Source organism: Micromesistius poutassou, assembly GCF_964030765.1.
Source record: "Micromesistius poutassou genome assembly, chromosome: 11".
Lineage (NCBI taxonomy): Eukaryota > Metazoa > Chordata > Actinopteri > Gadiformes > Gadidae > Micromesistius > Micromesistius poutassou.
In genome coordinates, this window is record NC_140281.1 from 800,657 (window position 1) to 820,058 (window position 19,402).

The window sequence follows — 19,402 nt, forward strand, 5'->3', positions numbered from 1 at the left end:
TGTGTGTGTGTGTGTGTGTGTGTGTGTGTGTGTGTGTGTGTGTGTGTGTGTGTGTGTGGGTTAGTGGGGTACAGATGACTGAAATGTTCGTCCAACGTAAGGCCCCAAATGGCAAAATAGTCCCAAAGTGTCCGCTAGGCGGCAGCACCGCGACCACCACCCTCCCCGTCCACACCAGATCAGCGGCGGATCCGGAGCGCACTTCCTTTTTCATTCGCCAGTGTCCCTACGCGGCCCTGCACGCTTCCAGTTGCGGCCGTCAATCGCAAACCTGGATTATAAAACGTACAAAACCGACCTCGTACACCACAGAACTATTTCCACAAGGACGTAGGTGAGTCCCCGGCAACCCGTGGCTGTGTTTCTGGGTATCGGGTGCCGTGTGTTGGGGCGGTTCGCCCCCGGTGATACGGCGAGGCCCCGGTTCCCCCCCCCCCGTGGTGGCGGTGGTAGCGGCATGCTAGCGCCTGCTAGCTCCGCGCCACATCATCCTCCTCCAGGTCCGGCCGGTGTCGTGCACAGCACACACAGCTGATTAAACAGCCTAGATACGAGGCCAATACTGAAGTACTGCTGCCCACACATCAAGCCCGTGGCTCTGAGCGGAGTAGGACGACGTCGTAGTCCGGTGAAGCAGCTGTCAGTGCGGACGGGGGTTAGCCGGCATGTTAGCATGTTGTTAGCGTGAGATGCTGGCTAGCGATAGCGTGTTGTTAGCAATGTGGAGATGGGGAGATAGAGATAGTGTTGAAGCGGTCAGTAGTATATATATATATATCAATCGAGTTACATATCAAAGCAACAATAACGTTGACTTATTGTTGATTACTGTTGATTGAGTTTCAGTGTGCTAAGTGAACACATAAAAGTAATCCATACGGTGTCCGCCCGGTCCTCCAGATCAGCACCCCCCTGGAGACATGTCGCGGTTCTTCGCCACCGGCTCCGACAGCGAGTCGGAGGAGTCCTCGTCTGCGGACGAGATCACCCCCAAAGCGTCCGGACCGAACTTCAGGCAGTGAGTACCCGTGTTTTTCCCAAGCGGTGTCATACAATTCAGACGGTCGGGCGGTTGCCCGGCCTCCTCCCCAATCCAGACCTGGACCTGTCTACCGGAATATGTGTCCTACAAGACTCTGACACATTGGCCAGTATCTGACATGCCAGACCTGGTTGGTAATGGGATTGATCTCAACTGTCTGTCTCCCACCCCTCCAGGTCGCTGTTGCTTAGCGATGACGAGGAGGACACCAAGAGGGTTGTCCGCAGTGCCAAGGACAAGAGGTGAGTGGATCGTAATTAACTTGTAAACCTGTAAACTCCCATCAGCTGGGAAACGCTGCCATAATAAACAATGGAAGGTGCTCTACATCCATCCATACCGAAACAATTGATTGGATGTTTGCGTTAACTCAGAACTTCCATTCATAAAAGATGACCTTGTGTTGGGGCTGCTCGATTATGGAAAAAATCATAATCACGATTATTTTGGTCAATATTGAAATCTCGATTATTCAAACGATTATTCTTAGTAAATGAGAACTTCGAAATTTCCCCTTAAAAATATACACAGAATGGTCAAATAGAAAATAAAGTCCAGATATGAATCCAGCTGTTCTGCAATTTCTATAAAAAAAAAAAATTGTTTTTTTAATCGTTTCAACTCGATGATATTAGTTTGGTGATCGTTTCACTCTGAAATCGAAATCGCGATCAAAATTCGATTAATCGCCCAACCCTACCTCGTGTTGCTATGTAAGAGTTTATAACCCATTACACTAGGTTGAATCGGTGACTGGGTGTATTGACGTGTGGTTGTGTTACTGTGGCCAGGTTCGAGGAGCTGACCAACCTGATCAAGACCATCCGGAACGCCATGAAGATCCGAGACATGGCCAAGTGTCTGGAGGAGTTTGATCAGCTGTGTCGAGCGTTCCTCAAAAGTAAAACTATAGTGGACAAGGAGGGCGTCCCCCCCTTCTACATCCGCCTCCTGGCCGACCTCGAGGACTACCTTAACCAGGTTAGTTAGCTAGAGGATGACCTCAAACCAGGCTAGTTAACACTTAACAAGGTTAACGAGAGGACCACCTCAACCATGGTAGATTAACTAGATAACCTAACCCTTTTAGTTGGCCTCAACCAGATTAGTGGCTGAAACCGTTTTGCGGATGTTTTAAGCATTTTGGCCTTTTTCATCCTTATTGGTCTTTGTGTCATGGTGTCACTTCCTTCCAGCTATGGGAGGACAAGGAGGGCAAGAAGAAGATGAACAAGAACAACGCCAAGTCCCTGAGCTCCCTGCGCCAGAAGATCCGCAAGTACAACCGAGACTACGAGACGGAGATCGCCGCCTACAAGGAGGTACAGGAACTAGTACTACTACTAGTACTACAGCCTGATGCTCTGCTGGCTGGTTGATAGACACTCAACCCCCCTCTCTCTCTCTCGCTCTCGCTCCTAGAATCCCCAGGAGTCTGCCGATGAGGAAGAGGAGAAGGAGGCGGAGGAATCGGGTGAGTTTCATGTTTACGTACTTTTAATTTTCATGTGTTCATTAATAAAGGTGTTGACCGAGAAGTTTTCATCGAAAGGTTTTCCTTTATTCATGTTTATCAGATGCAAAGTATATTCATAATAGAAACGTGTGTAGCCCTTATTCTGATGGGGTGTTCACTGTGTGACGACTGCTTCCTGTGCTCCAGGCTCTTCTTCGGGTAGTAGTGATGATGAGGAGGAGGGAGAAGAGGCCATGACGGCCAAGAACTTCCTGAAGAAGGAGGCTGTACCCGAGGCCAACAAGTTCCTTAAGGGGGCCAAGGGATCTGGGGTGAGGACACACATGCACGCACACACGCATGCACATTCACAAACATGCACATACCCACAAACATGTATGATGTACACTAATACCGACCTCTCCCTCAGGATGAGTCTTCGTCGAGTGACGATGAGGACGATGAAGACTGGGGTGAGGACACGGCGGACAGCGGCAGTTCGAGCTCCGAAGACGGAGAGGGAAAGAGCTCCTCACTCGCCTGCCGCTTCCTCAAGAAGTGAGTCTGATTACTAGAACCTGCGTGCTGACCGAATGTAAACAGACCTATCAGACTGACGCGGGGGGGGAGGAGGCTGTGGTAACCGTGGTGTGTGTGTGTGTTAACCCTGCCCTCTAGGACCCAGGAGGGAGAGAAGGGCATGGACAAGAAGCGGGAGCAGAGGAAGAAGAAGCAGAAGAAGGAGCGCCTAGAGGAGGAGGCCGAGGGCGAGGCCGGAGAGGAGGAGGAAGGCGGCTGGGAGAAAGTCAAGGGCGGCGTTCCTCTGGTAAAGGTGCGGAGACTACCCTCTGTAGTGATATAACATGTTTAGTGGGGGTGTAACGATGCACAAAAGTCACGATTTGGTACGTACCTCGGTTTTTGAAGTCATGGTTCGGTATGTTTTTCGGTACAGCAGTTTTTATTATTATTTTTTTTATTAAACAATTGGATTTTGATTTGATATATTAAATTGTATCAAACAAATGCCTTACACAAATGAAAAGACATCAAATACAATTGAGGATAAAAACACAATGAAGTCCAGGACTTATTTCCATTGTGTTCCTCAACACAAAACATCAGGACAAGACTAGACACTCACAGAGTGTGTGAAAATCAATAAAAACATTTTTTTTTCGGTACATAGCGAAATGAAACGCGCATCGAACCGTTAGACCCGTACGGAAAAATTTCGGTATGAATGAGTATCGTTATACCCCTAATGTTAAGACATGTTTTAGACACGCTTAATTGAATGGACACGAACGGATGTGTGTGAAGAAATTAACACCTCTTTTAGAACAACGTTGTCAATATCTTCTCAAATTCGAAACGGATGAAGCAGTGTTTCTAACATTTGTGTATCAACTAAAGTTTATGTTTTCAGTCTTGTAATTCTGACATACAATATAAAAACACGAGATGACAGAAGTACTGGTAAAGTCTAGACGTATCGTAGGATGAGGATTTCCTGTCTCAACGCTTCTGCCTGTTTGGCAGGAACAGCCCAAGATGTTCGCCAAGGGAACCGAGATCAACACGACCGTGGTGGTGAAGAAGCTCAACGAGATCCTGCAGGCCCGAGGAAAGAAGGGAACCGACAGGTAAACCCCGCTCCGGACTGGTAGACCCCTGGTTCTGGTGGTCCCCCCTCGTTCTAACCCTGGTTCTCCTGGTTCCAGAGCGGCCCAGATCGAGCTGCTCCACCTTCTGGCTGGTATCTCAGGAGAGCACAACCTGGGCCAGGGCATCCTGGTCAAGATAAAGTTCAACATCATCGCCTCCCTCTACGACTACAACCCCAACCTGGCCGCGTTCATGAAGGTAACTCTACGGGGCGCACAGCCAGGGAGCTCCGTGGAGCTGTGGTGGTGGTGGTGGTGGTGGTGCAAGCGGTTGTGCTCGCGCCGGTGTCTTCATGGACGTTCTTCTCCCTCCCTGCAGGCGGACATGTGGAAGAAGTGCTTGGAGTGCATCGATGAGCTGCTGGACATCCTGTTTGAGAACAGCAACATCTTCATCGGGGAGAACATCGCCGAGGACAGCGAGAACCTGGCCATCTCTGAGTCACAGGTACCAATCATTGCAGCTTGCTGACCTGTTATATGATGTAACCAATCAGAGCTGTTGATTTAAGTGAATTGTAAATCAATGTAATGAGCCAATCGGATCAGGTCGTTTAGTAACCTGGAATATTATCTCTACCAGGAATATATATCTATATTATCTCTATCAGAAAATGTCGTTTTTAGCAAACCTGGAAATAATTACTAGGGGTGGGAATCTCTTGGCACCTCACGATTCGAATCCGATTCCGAGGTCATCGATTCCGAGGTCAACGATTCGATTCTAAAGCGATTATCGATGCGTCTCAATGCAAAAAAAAAAAGTTTGTTGTTACGAGTTTGCTACTCAGTTTGCTATCACTTCCTACTTTTGTGATGTTCATTAAAGACAATCAACAGATGAATTACCTTGTCTAATATTTTATATTAGATAAAGTCGGTTCTCTGCGCAGAGAACCCGCAGGCAGAAAGTCGTTTTCTGTAGTGCTCCGCAGCAGGCGAACAGAATGTTGCAGCAGGTGAACTAATTTAATAAAAATAAATAAATAATTTATTTCAGATTATTAACCTATCAGGATCGAGACGGAATCGTTGTAGAGAGAATCGCGATGCAACGAAGAATCGATTATATTTCCCACCCCTAATAACGACACACTTGTGTTCCAGCCCTAATAATGAACCACTTGTGTTCCAGCCCTAATAACGAACCACTTGTGTTCCAGCCCTTCAGGGTGAGAGGGTGTATCCTGACTCTGGTGGAGCGGATGGACGAGGAGTTCACCAAGATCATGCAGAACACAGACCCCCATTCCCAAGGTGTGACCAACGCACTCCCACTCACTCCATACTCCCTGTCCCCCACCCCCCCCCAGTCACTCTGAAACACACTCTGCATTAGTGAGTAGCACCCTGTTTTAGCAGTTTCAGCCTACACCTTTCAAAAAATATACAATCTAAGCAGTCGTGACTATCGTTAAGGTGTCCGTTTTTAACTGTAAAAAGGGATTTTGTGCTCTACCCTGTAATCCTCACACTGAAGATGACTGAATGATTGATAGATAGATAGGAAATGTATTAATCCCTCTGGAAGGTTCCCTCAGGAAATGGCACTTCCAGCAGCAGCATACACCAAGTTACAAATAGACTAAGTAAAACGTAATAAAAGTATAAACGTGCAAAAGTACAAAATGCTACATACTCATTGCAAAATGCTAAAAAAAAATATTAACAATTAAAAATAAATATATATGCGGGGAAACGACATAGGAGAAGTATAGTGAGCGACTGTGTGAACGTGTTTTGCGTGCGCAGAGTACGTGGACAACCTGAAGGACGAAGGTCACGTGTGCGGCATTATCGACCGCCTGCTGTCCTACCTGGAGACCAAGGGCAGCACGGAGGAGGTGTGCCGGATCTACCTGCGCCGCATCATGCACACCTACTACAAGTTCGACTACAAGGCCCACCGCCGCAGCCTGGGCCTGGTGGCAGAGACCAAGGTGAGGGGGCGGGGCTCCACACACACACACACACACACACACACACACACACACACACACACACACACACACACACACACACACACACACACACTTACATTTATGGCGTTTAGCAGACGCTTTTATCCAAAGCGACTTACAATAAGTACATTTTTCATAAGAAGTGAAACAATATGTCGCCGTCGGTACAGTAAAGACGTTCATGGAACCAAGTGCAAGTACTGACAGTCGCCAGGCTGACCCCATTCCCCCGTATACAGCAGTGATAGCCAGCTACTGCAGATGCTACACAACTAAGTACATGCTACACAACATGCATGCACAACACAATTAAGTACATGCTACACAATTAAGTACAATGAATTAACACAACCTGTATTAAGTGCGTTCATCAAGTGCCAGGACGTACAACAAACAGTAGTGCAACAGACAAATAAGGGACTGAATGGCTGTGTAGAGTCTAGGTGAACTCTAACCCTAACCCTGAACAGGTGGGTTTTGTTGCCAGTTGTCATTTATTGTCGTTAATATATCTTGTATCTTATGGTTGTTTTAATGGGTTTTGCACTTTGATCTTTGTTAGGTAGCAAATGCAAATGCACAGTATTCTGGAATCTCCCGGTTAGTTTTTGATTTCCAACGACGCTTCGATCGGGTGCTCCTCTGTACAGTCAGGGTATCAAACCCACCAGGTAACAGATGAACGGTTGTTATTGGCTCAACCCGGGCTAGTCTGCTGGTGATCCGAGAGGGAGACCAGATCTCCACCACCGTTATTTTAAACGCTCTGAATCTTCTGACTCTAAACGGGAACACTGGGGGACCGGGTGTGACCTACGACCTTGCTTTCCGAAGTCTGAGCAGGACCAGGAGGAGAGCGAGGGCGAGGACAGCGCTTTCATCATGGACCGCCTCTGCAAGTTCATCTACGCCAAGGACCGCACGGACCGCATCAGGACCTGCGCCATCCTCTGCCACATCTACCACCACGCGCTGCACTCCCGCTGGTACCAGGCCCGCGACCTCATGCTCATGAGCCACCTGCAGGACAACATCCAGCACGCCGACCCGCCCGTACAGGTGAGACCAGACCGGCCGCTACAGGTCATTCTAGCTGGTTGCCTGGGCAGGTAACCAGGTTCGCTCACACCTGTAAGTGTTGTGGTTTACCTTTTTACATCTGCACAGGTAAGACCATACTAACCTCTACAGGTTAGTCTAGCGGATTAACTGTGCTGGTAACCAGCTTAGCTCACACCTGTAAAGGTATACCACTACACTTAACACATGCACAGGTTAGACCATACTAACCACTACAGTACTACTACTAACTGTACAGGTAAATTATGGTTGAACTGTGGGTCTGGTCTACACCGGTTACCGATGCAGGTTAACTGTACAGGTTAACGATTGCTCATCTTTACAGGTTTAGCACTACACGCACACCTGTACAGGTGACCTACGACACTCACGCCTGTACAGGTAACCTATGACACTGACACCTACCTGTACACGTAACTTACTAAACTCACGCCTGTACAGGTGAACAAGCCTTAACCTGTACAGGTAACTTACGACACTCACACCTGTACAGGTGAACAAGGCTTAACCTGTACAGGTAACTTACGACACTCACACCTGTACAGGTGAACAAGCTTTATTAACCTGTGTGCTTTCCCCATCCAGATCCTGTACAATAGAACCATGGTGCAGCTGGGGATCTGCGCCTTCCGTCAGGGCATGATCAAGGACGCGCACAACGCCCTGCTGGACATCCAGTCGTCCGGCCGCGCCAAGGAGCTGCTGGGCCAGGGCCTGCTGATGAGGAACATGCAGGAGAGGAACGCCGAGCAGGAGAAGATCGAGAAGAGGAGACAGGTGGGAGTCACCGCACGCACGCACGCACGCACGCACGCACTGCTGCCTGTTGATTTGACCAACCAAACTAAGGCCTTGTTCTAATTGCTTCACTAGTTCTCCTAATTCAGTATATAGTACGCTATTTAAGTTCATGGGGGAATTCAGAAGGTTTGTGTGTCCAACGACGATGAAAACCGCTGTGCGTCAAATGGGACATGATGCGGGAATTATCAGTGCATATCAGTTGTACACATCTTTCACGGTGCATTACGGGTATTAAACAGTGAACTATTTACGTCACCAGATCCGTACAGTAAAGTGTACTACAGCACAAAAAAAAATGATAACTTCGTGCTTTCAGGTGCCATTCCACATGCACATCAACCTGGAGCTGCTGGAGTGCGTGTACCTGGTGTCCGCCATGCTGCTGGAGATCCCCTACATGGCCGCGCACGAGTTCGACGCCCGGCGACGCATGATCAGCAAACAGTTCCACCACCAGCTCCGAGTGGGAGAGAGACAGCCACTGCTCGGTAAGCCACTCCACCACCGGCGCTTTAACCGCGTTGTGCTGCTAAACGTCACACAACAAGAGTCCTTTCCACTGCGGGACCACGCACCTTTTCTACTCCTGAAACCCCCCCTGCCTCCCCTGGTCCTGGTCCTTGCCGCCTGTGGGCCTTGCCGCCTGTGGTCCTTGCCGCCTGTGGTCCTTGCCGCCTGTGGGCCTTTGCCGCCTGTGGGCCTTTGCCGCCTGTGGGCCTAACCTTGACCTCTCCCCTCCCAGGCCCCCCAGAGAGCATGAGGGAGCACGTGGTGGCCGCCAGTAAGGCCATGAAGATGGGCGACTGGCGCACCTGCCACTCGTTCATCATCAACGAGAAGATGAACAGCAAGGTGTGGGACCTGTTCCCCGAGACCCAGTGTGTCAGGGAGATGCTCGTCAGGTAGGAGAACTACCACCCACCCCCCCCCCCCCCCCCCCCTTCTAGTAGCAGCACACATTACTACAGTCCACCTTATTCCGTGACCTTCTTATATCCCATGATTCATAGCGGCCCCGCCAGTTTTCCATTTCCGGTCGAGTGCTGTTTACATAGCGGCCAGCACATGTGCACCAGCACCGCTAGCGCATGTCTTGAAGGCTACGGCAATAGTTTTAAAAGTTATATATTATTACATTAGGGTCAAAATGGCAAGTGGAGCCCAAACTCATCCTCTCACTACAGTAGTACCACCAGCTACGTATTCTCTCTTCTAACCGGAAATGGGAAACAGGACTGGTCGTCATGGCGGCGCGCATTGTTTAGCCCGGAATAATGTGGATAGCGGGCTGCTGCAGAAGAAGCTGCTTTAAAGTGTTTGTCTGTCTGTCTGTTTGTGTGTTTGTTGTGCAGGAAGATCCAGGAGGAGTCGTTGAGGACTTACCTGTTCACGTACAGCAGCGTGTACGACTCCATCAGGTAACCCCGCGGCCCCGTCTGAGCTCACCTGCTTCATGGTCACCTGCCGCCCTGTCGTCACGGTGTCGAACGGTGTTGTGTGTCCGGTTGTTTGACGGTTGTTTGTGTGTGTGTTGTGTTTCAGCATGGGCACTCTGTCTGAGATGTTTGAGCTGGAGCTGGCCATGGTCCACAGCATCATCAGCAAGATGATCATCAACGAGGAGCTCATGGTAACTGGTTCACACGGCCCCATCCATCCTGCTTGTGTTCCCAATCGCTCAAGATCATAGAGTGTAGATAGAAATGTATATGTAGATCATATAATGTGTATATATCCGACAAAGACCATCTTCGTTATCACTACTTGATTCTCGACAAAGTGTGTGTGTGTGTGTGTGTGTGTGTGTGTGTGTGTGTGTGTGTGTGTGTGTGTGTGTGTGTGTGTGTGTGTGTGTGTGTGTGTGTGTGTGTGTGTGTGTGTGTGTGTGTGTGTGTGTGTGTGTGTGTCAAAGGCCTTGATAGAATATTTTATATAGTGCTTTTTTTGACTCAAAGACGCTTTACAGTGAAGGGGGGGAGACCTCACTAACCACCACCAGCTTCTTCACTAAATATCTGGGTAGCGTTTCAGAAACTAGATATGGGTAGTAGGGGTGTAACGATTCACGATTCGATACGTACCTCGGTTTTTAAGTCACGGTTCGGTATGTTTTTTCGGTACAGCAGTTTTTATTATTTTATTTTTTATTAAACAGTTGGATTTTGATTTGATTTATTAAATTGTATCAAACAAATGCCTTACACAAAAGACATCAAATACAGTTGAGGATAAAAACACAATAAAGTCCAGGACTTATTTCCATTGTGGTCCTCAACACAAAACATCAGGACAAGACAAGGCACTCACAGAGTGTGATAAACAATAAAAACTATAAAAATGAAACATGCATCGAACCGTTAGACCCATACCGAAAAAAAATTGGGTACGAATGAGTGTATCGTTCCACCCCTAACGGGTAGGTCTCCATCACGTCTGATCCGTGTCGTGTGCGCCCCCCCCCCCCCCCCCAGGCGTCTCTGGACCAGCCCACCCAGACGGTGGTGATGCACCGCACGGAGCCCACCTCCCTGCAGAACATGGCCCTGCAGCTGGCCGAGAAGCTCGGCGGCCTGGTGGAGAACAACGAACGCGTGTTCGACCTGAAGCAGGGCGTGTACGGAGGCTACTTCAACAGAGGTGAGGCCACTAAAACCCGACGCAGGACCAAAACGGGTTCACGACTGCGTGGTCATTTCGTTGCATTGAACCATTACTAAACCTTAACACACAACGACCCTGACCAAAGATGCAAGGCCCACAAGCGTAAAGCTTTCGGCCTGGATGATGAATAATTCCACACACATTAATATCAGGATACACACCGGGCTCACCATTCAACACACGGCAGTCACCGTCTTGCATGAATACTGGTTCATAAGAATCCCACGAGCGTTTGCTTTATTTGACTTGTGTTATGAAATGGAGTATAGTAAATGGGAGTAGTACATTGTATGGAACAATGAACCAATAATAAAGCAAATTATAAATGTTAATTAAATGGGTAACCATCGTCAGGATTATGTATCGGAGCCCACACCCAATGTCTGGGCACTAGTCTAGTCTAGCCTCAAGCACCTCGGAATCCACTGCTACTGTGACTCTAAAGACTGTATCGATGTGACTCGTGTTTCAGACCAGAAAGGCTCCTACCAACAGAAGCAAGGAGGCTACCAGAGAGGTACGTGAAGACAGTCTGTTAAACCAGATGCCAAAGAACAAGTGTATGAACCAGCTCGACTGCTGATTTAGCGGCCAGCTCTGCTACTGATTTAGTGGCTAATGGAACACTGAATGGTGGATTTGTATGAGTTGATTGTCAGGAGGATTGTGACTTGGCTCCTGAATGTTGGTGTGTGATATTGGGAGTGTGTGACTGCTTGGTGTTTAACTTTGAACTTTTTTCCTTTTTTTTTTTTTTTTCAGAAAACAGAGGTGGTTACCAGCAGAGGCAAGGTGGTTACCGTGGAGGTACTTATGAACCGATTGCTTCTCCCACACCGCCTCACACACCCGCTGGGCTCACACCTCTATGCTAAGCTATCTCTCCATGCTGATCACAAGCCACACCTCCTTCCTCGTGACATCGCCTACTCTTCCTCACCTCGTAGTCTCGTAGTTAACCTCGCATCTGATGTTTTTCTTCTTGCACTAAATACACACCCACACAAATATATATACACACATATATATATGTGTACATATACATATATATACACGCACGCACGCATGCACGCGCACACAAGCATCCGGCCAGCTGTAAACGCCAGGCTTGTTGCCTAGCAACAGCAGGTTTGACTTGAGTCAAGGGCTGGGCGATTAATCAAATTCAAACCGACATCGCGATGTAATAACACGATATGCAAATCGCAAAGGCTGCATTTATTTTAAAAAAAAATCTATTTCGTGTTTTGTTTTTGTTTTTTTACTGTTACTTACTGGAGATCAGTAAGATTCATATTTATTTTTTTTACAATTCAATAGTTAAATTAAGATGTTATAATGTCAATTCATCTCAACACATCGGCCTGGCCTAAAAGAAAGAGCAGTTTATATGGTGACTGCTTCCAATGTTGTGTTGGTCGTACTACAGAATGATTTATTGATTGTTTAGTGAATAATACAGAACATAAAAAAAAAATAGTCAAATACTAAATCGCAATCGCAATATTGGTTGAAATAATCGCAATGAGATTATTTCCCCAAATCGTTCAGCCTGACTGGAGTCTAACCTCTGCTGCTCCTCCTCCTCTCTCCTCTTCCTCTCTCCTCCCTCTCCAACAGACGGCCAGAGGGGAGGCTACCAGGGCGGCCGGCAGGGCGGCTACCAGGGCGGCTACCAGGGGGGCAACCAGGGCGGCTACCAGGGAGGGAACCGCGACGGCAACCAGGGCGGCTACCAGGGCGGCTACAAGGGAGGGTACCAGGGCAACCGCGACGGCAACCAGGGAGGGAACCGCGACGGCAACCAGGGCGGGTACCAGGGCGGCTACAAGGGAGGCTACCAGGGCGGCTACCAGGGAGGCTATCAACGCGGGGGCGGCGGCGGCGGCGGCTACAGGAACCAGAACCGGGACCAGAGCAACTACTAGACCTCCAGCATCCTGAATTCAGACCGCCTGAACACCCATACTCTTCCTCTCCATGGCTCCTTTTCTACACTGGCAGGCCTTTATTATGTGATGACGGTGTTTTGAAGTACGGCCACCAAATCACAGTGGACTATTCCTATTGGTTAATAAATAAACTGTCTCAACTCAACTCACTTGTGCCGTGTGTCCTTGAAAGCCGTTTTGTACAGTGCGTTACCCTCACGGCCGCTAGGGGTCAGTATAGCGCCCCTGTTGGTTCGCCAAAGAGCGTTTAGCTGCGCTGATCTCAAGTGACGCGTCAGTGGGTTCATTCGGGTATGGGTGGATAGCCTTGATAAATTCGGAAGTGCCTCAGCAAATGAAGTAAACTCGCAGATTCTTCTGGTGAACAGGGATGTTGGAGGGAGAAAAGATGGCAGCATACGCACCATTTACTTTGTGGAAAAACAGGTGTATCTAATTAATATAATTACTGAACAACACTTGGCAGTGAGCTGAGTAAGTCGTTATAGTTGCTGAAATGATCCGTCCAATTCCTGTTAGTTATTTAGCATGTTTGCTACTGATGGGGCTATCCATATGTGCAAGGGTAATTCATGCTTACTCACAGGAGATTCTTCAAATAAAAAAGTGTTTATTTTTAAATCAAGTCAAAGAGGTTTCATCTGTACAGTAGGGTAAGCAACCGTGTCACATGTCCCCATTACCCGAGGTGCTAATGGTCCTGATGGTTTACTGATGACGCGGTGCTGAACGAGAGGAAGTGTTGCATATCCCACCTCGGTCCCTTCTCTCCGTTTGGCAGGTACATGTTATTTTAAAAGTGAATCATTTTCCGTGTTGACAAAGGACTTTAAAGTTGAAGATGTGCTGAAGAAATCAGCTCCAGGCTAACAAATGTTGGGTACCGTAAAAGATAACGCAGCAAGCTCCCGTTGCGACCAAATATTCCTTATTAAAACCAATGAATTGTAATCACCCCGACACGACATATCTTCATCATCATTACACTATTTTACATCACTGAGTGTGTCACTGTTTGTATCCAAACGGACTAATACATCAAAATGAAGGACGCTTAGTCAGAGGAATACATTTAACATACATTTAATGACTACAACGTTTCAAGACATCCCAAATGGTCTCTCCTTCACTCCTCCGCACTAACAGATGTTAGTGCCCCCCCCCCCCCACTCTAGCATCCCCCCCTCTAGCCTCTCCCCAGGCGCATCCTCCGGTGTAACTCGAGCCGCAGGAGGTCCCTCTCCTTGCGGATCCCCTGCAGCACGGTGCGGTTCTCCTGGGCCCTGCGCACCAGGTAGGGCATGGTGTCCTCCACGGAGCCGTACGGTACCGACTTGTACACCGCGTAGCCCTGCTCGGCTGGGGGTCAGACCGGGGTCAGGCGGGGGGGGTGGGGTCAAGGGGAAGGAAGAATACATTGATTATTGATTATTATTGATTGACATTTTAGTTCATATATTCTGTGTTGAAATTGTAAATAATTATACTTGAGGAAAATACTTTTTTTTTTTGAGAATTGTGGGTGAGGGTTAGCATCCCATTTGGGGTGAATGGGATGCAGAGGGAATTTGGTGGAGGAGGAGGTGATGAGAGGGTGATGTTTTGGATGGCGAGTGGGTGAAGCGGTGAGGCCCTTACCCAGTGTGAGGGAGACGTGGTCACACATCCCCAGCAGCTGACCGAAGCACACGGAGCCGCCGTCTTTATCTATTCCCAGCTCTTCTATCCTGTCAGCCAATCACACGACAGCCAATTCATTCCCAGTGGAAACCAAGGCACTGCTGTCTTTATGGTGCCTTCACGTGCTATGGAAATGATGGTAAATACCAAAAAGCCGACGTGAAAATTGCACATGAACGCCCCCCTCACTCACGTCGTCATTTCCACCGGAGAGCTCGTGGAATATTTTTGATACACTGAGCTGCCGAGATGAGATGACCTTTGACCTTTTCAACAGTAAACAGGTCAGGATCCGTGGGGTCCGCCGTGTTTCATTTCACCACGACAACAAAAGCACTTGAACACAACGCCCTCGTAATTTCCAGTTCACAAATGGTCAAGGATCGTCTTCTCCCATAGCACGTGAAGGCAGCAACAGATCAGTCTTTTTTTTGGAGTTACCTGATATGCATATGGGGTCGCGGGCGTTAACTACCTTTTATAATCTAGAGATATTTTATGATTTCTCGATGAAGAATAGTTTAAATGGTTTGATAGATGTCATGTATGTATTAACCAACTGACTTTAGGGACTGAAGGTTGGGAAGCAGATTCACAAAAATGAAAGCAGTTGATATTTAAACAAAAAAAATCCACAAATAAGTCCGGTAACCAAAAAAAAAGCATCAGACATCCCAGTGGTTTTCAGTGATGCTCATTTAGCATCACGCTAACCCCTGGGTTCGTCATTCTGCTCACCTCTGGACGGTGCGGCGGACGGACTCCTCGTTGTGCGTGGCGATGATGACGCGGTACCGCCGGGGATTCTGGGAGATGAGGTCCATCAGGAGTTCCATGGCGCCGTTGTAGCTGAGGGACGGAAAGAGGAAGAGGCGCTAGCATTTGTAAGCTAGCTACCCCAAGCTCGTAGGCCAAACACACTGGCTAGGCTGGGCTCTGAAAGGCTAACACAGGGGTTTAATATATTTTATTTTACATATATTTTATCCAAATATATGTATAATATTTGATTTGTTATTGAGAGAGAGAGAGAGAGAGAGAGAGAGAGAGAGAGAGAGAGAGAGAGAGAGAGACTTGGCACCTGTGGTTCGTGTTGTCCCAGCTGTCGTGGACCGGGTCCGGGCGCTCCTCTTTCTCCGCCTGCTTCCTCTCCTTGTCCATGTAGGCTCCTCTCACCAGCTTCACCCCCACACTGAAGCCCTCCCTCAGGGACACGTCCAGCACCTCCTGCAGGAGGCCGCGGGACTCCTGGCGCGCACACACACACACACACACACACACACACACACACACACACACACACACACACACACACACACACACACACACACACTCACATAGCTCTACAGCTGTATGTGTTGTATTTTGTGTGTTGGGGGGGGGGTGGGCGGTCGGCTGACCTTCAGGTAACACTGGTACGTGTTCCAGATCCAGACGCCGCCCTGGTTGAACTTCTTCATCATCGCCATGGTGACCAGGGAGAGGGCGGGGTTCATGTAGGTGTACTCCGCGTCCACCAGCACTCGCACCTTGTTGACGCTCCCCTGGGGGGCGTCGGGACATCACCGACATGATGACATCACCGACATCATGACATCATCGAAATCGCCGACATGATGACATCATCGACGTCACCGACATGATCATATCATCGACATGATGACATCACCGACACCGTGACATCACCGACATGATGACATCACCGACACGTGACATCACCGACATGATGACATCACCGACATCATCGTCACATCATGACATCGACATGATGACATCATCGACATCATGACATCACCGACATGGTGACATTATCGACATCGTGACATCACCGACATCATGACATCATCGAAATCGCAGACATGATGACATCATCGACATGATGAACACGGATGTGTGGGGAGAGACGGGGTGGCGTACCTCCGCTATTGTGTTGAGCCTCCTCAAGCCACAGAGCAGGTGGGCGTTCTCCCGCTCATCCAAACCGGGGAACCTGATTGGCTGAGAAGAGACCAGGCGACGTGCTTCTGTTGCTCGTGATCATATAAGGTATCACCGCTTCTACTTCCTCCCGACCATATACAGACAATGGGGGCTTGGTTTAAAGGCGCCATGACATGTCACCAGGTGTGGTGTGATTAGTCGTTATGAGCCGTTTTGGAAATCTGCCCCTTATGACATCACAGGTGGGCGTGTCCACCTAGATGTGTGACGGACAGATGAGCAACATTTGCTACAGTCCACTGGGTATGCAGCTGGTGGACTGATCTATCCAGCAACACATCTAGGTGGACACGCCCACTTTCTGCCCCTTATGATGTCATAAGGGGCAGATTTCCAAAACGGCTTGTAACGGCTAATCACACTCAAACCTGGTGGCATGTCATGGCACCTTTAAGATGATGAGTGTTTACCTCTCCGTTGAGACCTCTGAGCAGGACTTCAAGGTCCCCTGATGTCTGGTGTTTAAGCAGCTCTGTGAGTTTCACCTGAAAACAAGCAGAGAATTAGTAGAAAAACATGCAGATAAAAGCAACGTTAAGACAACAGTGTGTAAAGACAGAGTTATCTCCGAAAGAGGTTCTGATTGGGCAGCAGTTAGGGTTCCTGAGGTTCTGATTGGTCGTGACTCACACAGAGCTCTGGGCTGAGCAGGGCGGTGATCTTCAGTTGCATCATGGGATCTGTAGTCCAGGCGTTGCTGTGCGACAGTCTCACACACTCTAACATGGATGCCATGTTCTCCTCATACCTCTGCTCCCTGTGGAGAGATGAGATATTACACCTGACGCACGCACGCACACGGACACGCACACACACACACAGCAGTAGTAGAGGGTCCAGCTCCAGTCCCAGCCAGGTTACCAAAGTAAAAGTCCTGCACTTGATATTCCAGGGAGGGCTTTAACTTTGGTGTTCCGCGTGTAACAGCTTTGTTACCCAGTGCTCTCCCCTAGGTCCTCCTCTATTGGCACCGCCAGCATGGGTCGCAACCCCAGGTCGGCCATCTTCTCCATGGAGCGGGAGATCTCCCCCTCGCTCTCCCCCGCCACAAACTGAGCGTAGACGAACGGGCGGAGCAGCAGAGACAGGCCACGCCTCCCCAACACCCGCCTCGCCACCGACAGCAGCTGAGGGAGACGCAGACGCAGACAGAGAGTGAGAGAGAGAGAGAGTGATGGAGAGTAGGGCTGAACGATTAATCAAATTCAAATTGAAATGGCGATGTGATAGAACGCGATATGCAAATCGCGAAGGCTGCAATTCCAAAAAAAAAAGAAATTTAGATTTTTTTTTTTTTTTGTGATTTGTTACCGTTACTGACTGGAGATCGGTAAGGTTTATATTTAATTTTCTTTTAAAATTCAATAGTAAAATAAAGATGTTATATCAATTCATCTCAACACATCGGCCTGGCCTAAAGGAAAGAGCAGTTTATATGTTGACTGCTTTCAACGTTGAGTCGGTCATACTAAAGAATGATTTATTGCTTCTTTTTTTTTCCGGACCTTGTCACAGTTGTTGACGAGGAGCGGGATGGAGCAGAACCTGAAGACGGCCAGGGCCCGGAGCAGCTCCTTGGTGCTCTTCACTCTGAAGGCCCCTGGGTCCTCGAAGCTCAGGGGCCCGGGGTCCGTCCTGGGCCCCTGGGCAGAGGAGGAGGAGGAGGCCCCTGTACTGAGGAACCTCAGGGGGAGCAGACGCCGGACTGTCGTCTTCATCGTCATCATCATCATCACCGGTGCTGGAGCCCTGAGAGTGACAGCGGGTCTGATTGGTCGAAATGCTTGCTGGTGAGGCTGGTGAGTGGGCTTCAGTCTATCAATATCAACCGTTATTTATTAACGGGGGGAAAAACACATTGAGAAGCAACATTCTCCTTTAAAAGAGTGCCTTGATTACAGTGGCGGGGAAAAATGCGTCAGTCACGGTAGGATGTATGCTCATATACGTACATCCGACCCTATGTGCATTCAAACACACTCACCCCCTCACTCATACAGACACACGCACACTTAGGCCCTGTCCCAATTCTCCCCCTTCCCCTATAGATTTGAGCCCTAACCCTAAGTTTGGCGCGTTCCCGCGAAGGGGTAGGGTGTCCCAATACTTAAGGGAGCAAAGGGGGAGTGCTGTTTTTCCCCTTAAAATCAACCCTTGAACGCTTAGCCAGCTCGGGAGCTGACTTGCAGCTAAGGGCACTCAAAGCAAGTGTTCTTGTAAAGGGGAGAGAAATGGGACTGGGCCTTACTGTCAGACTCGCTCACTCACTCACTCACTCACTCACTCACTCACTCACTCACTCACTCACTCAAAAAGACAGACAGTAGTTGCTCAGCTAGAGTTCATCGACAGCAGTGAGCGAGAGTTCTTACCCGTTCAGTTTGAGTGAGTGGCGGCGAGGTGATCTTCCGGACCAGAGCGCGTGGGTCCAGGTGAGATGGTAGGAGCGGGATCGTGGGGTCTGTGTGCGGGAGGGCTGGTGCTGGTGGTGGACGTTCTTTGCGTTAGCCTGGTTTAATCAGTGTCCAGTGCTCAACAAACAACCAGCTCCACCACAGGCTGGCTTCAGTGCAGTGGTCTTACAGTCAGTGCCAGAGTCATTTCCAGTCAGCTAACCCCTAAACAGATAATAAGCTCGGCTTTATAAAATGATTATTAAATCTAAAATACGTTTTATTTTTTTCCGTATTCTTTAATTGACACACTATCTGTAAGCGAACCGAAGGTTTTAAATTAAAAAGTTTAAATTTCTCGGGTTGACTTGAGTGTTTATCTGCTGGACTTTGAGAAGCACCAGGACCAATCATTAACCTCTGCTCCTGTTTTATCTGGAGTGCAGTCAGGCCACAGCTGGACAGAGCTCCACCGTTCCCAGCCGACGGCCTGCTGGGAGCCTTGGTCTGATGGTTATAGGGAACAGTTGGTAAGTGTGATGAGGGTCATGTGTAAAGGTGGTTATGAATTGGTTCTGGACGTACGACGTGATCCATACTCTTCTGATCGTATTTTGTGCACTTGATCACTGGGCCACCTTTTTTCTTTTTCTCTTTGTTTACATTGCACCTTTGTTTACATTGCATTTCTGGAACTTGGCCACT

The 19,402-nt window shown here is 48.7% G+C and overlaps 2 protein-coding genes across 5 annotated transcripts; one reads left to right on the plus strand and one right to left on the minus strand.

The window, feature by feature from the left end:
• The first annotated feature begins 206 nt into the window (after window positions 1–206).
• eif3c (eukaryotic translation initiation factor 3, subunit C) lies at window positions 207–12,768 on the plus strand. Of its 2 annotated transcripts, none has more exons than XM_084475064.1 (24): window positions 207–334; window positions 901–1,018; window positions 1,219–1,284; window positions 1,834–2,023; window positions 2,239–2,364; window positions 2,465–2,516; window positions 2,706–2,830; window positions 2,929–3,056; window positions 3,177–3,330; window positions 4,047–4,144; window positions 4,223–4,364; window positions 4,485–4,613; window positions 5,329–5,422; window positions 5,918–6,105; window positions 6,961–7,185; window positions 7,792–7,983; window positions 8,327–8,498; window positions 8,753–8,912; window positions 9,363–9,428; window positions 9,553–9,640; window positions 10,482–10,647; window positions 11,144–11,188; window positions 11,434–11,478; window positions 12,292–12,768. In XM_084475064.1, exons 2-24 carry the CDS (start codon window positions 921–923, stop codon window positions 12,597–12,599), a joined length of 3,057 nt encoding a protein of 1,018 aa, XP_084331190.1. In that variant the 5' UTR covers window positions 207–334; window positions 901–920; the 3' UTR covers window positions 12,600–12,768. The 2 variants fall into 2 exon arrangements, with proteins under 2 accessions (XP_084331190.1, XP_084331191.1); XM_084475065.1 differs by having other exon boundaries at window positions 3,177–3,324.
• Window positions 12,769–13,248: 480 nt separating this feature from the next.
• prodh2 (proline dehydrogenase 2) lies at window positions 13,249–19,075 on the minus strand. Of its 3 annotated transcripts, XR_014637402.1 has the most exons (12): window positions 18,677–19,075; window positions 17,810–18,053; window positions 17,241–17,431; window positions 16,935–17,061; window positions 16,715–16,789; window positions 16,221–16,301; window positions 15,704–15,847; window positions 15,385–15,551; window positions 15,042–15,152; window positions 14,497–14,569; window positions 14,262–14,350; window positions 13,843–13,982 (listed from the first exon to the last, which is right to left on the minus strand). XR_014637402.1 is itself a non-coding variant. In XM_084474984.1 (11 exons), the coding sequence occupies exons 2-11, from the start codon at window positions 18,035–18,037 to the stop codon at window positions 13,810–13,812; spliced, it is 1,386 nt and encodes a 461-aa protein (XP_084331110.1). In that variant the 5' UTR covers window positions 18,038–18,053; window positions 18,677–19,073; the 3' UTR covers window positions 13,249–13,809. The 3 variants fall into 3 exon arrangements, 2 of the variants coding, with proteins under 2 accessions (XP_084331110.1, XP_084331111.1); XM_084474984.1 differs by lacking the exon at window positions 14,497–14,569 and having other exon boundaries at window positions 13,249–13,982; window positions 18,677–19,073; XM_084474985.1 differs by lacking the exons at window positions 13,843–13,982; window positions 14,497–14,569 and having other exon boundaries at window positions 14,305–14,428; window positions 18,677–19,072.
• Window positions 19,076–19,402: the final 327 nt, after the last annotated feature.

Coding starts and splice junctions, on each gene's coding strand:
- prodh2 (XM_084474984.1), bottom strand. CDS start 18,037: ATGATGATGATGACGATGAAGACGACAGTCCGGCGTCTGCTCCCCCTG. Junction 16,790..16,934: donor TGCTCAGCCCAGAGCTCTGT/GTGAGTCACGAC, acceptor GCTTGTTTTCAG/GTGAAACTCACAGAGCTGCT. Junction 16,302..16,714: donor TCAGAGGTCTCAACGGAGAG/GTAAACACTCAT, acceptor GTCTCTTCTCAG/CCAATCAGGTTCCCCGGTTT.
- eif3c (XM_084475064.1), top strand. CDS start 921: ATGTCGCGGTTCTTCGCCACCGGCTCCGACAGCGAGTCGGAGGAGTCC. Junction 2,831..2,928: donor AGGGGGCCAAGGGATCTGGG/GTGAGGACACAC, acceptor CCTCTCCCTCAG/GATGAGTCTTCGTCGAGTGA. Junction 9,641..10,481: donor TCATCAACGAGGAGCTCATG/GTAACTGGTTCA, acceptor CCCCCCCCCCAG/GCGTCTCTGGACCAGCCCAC.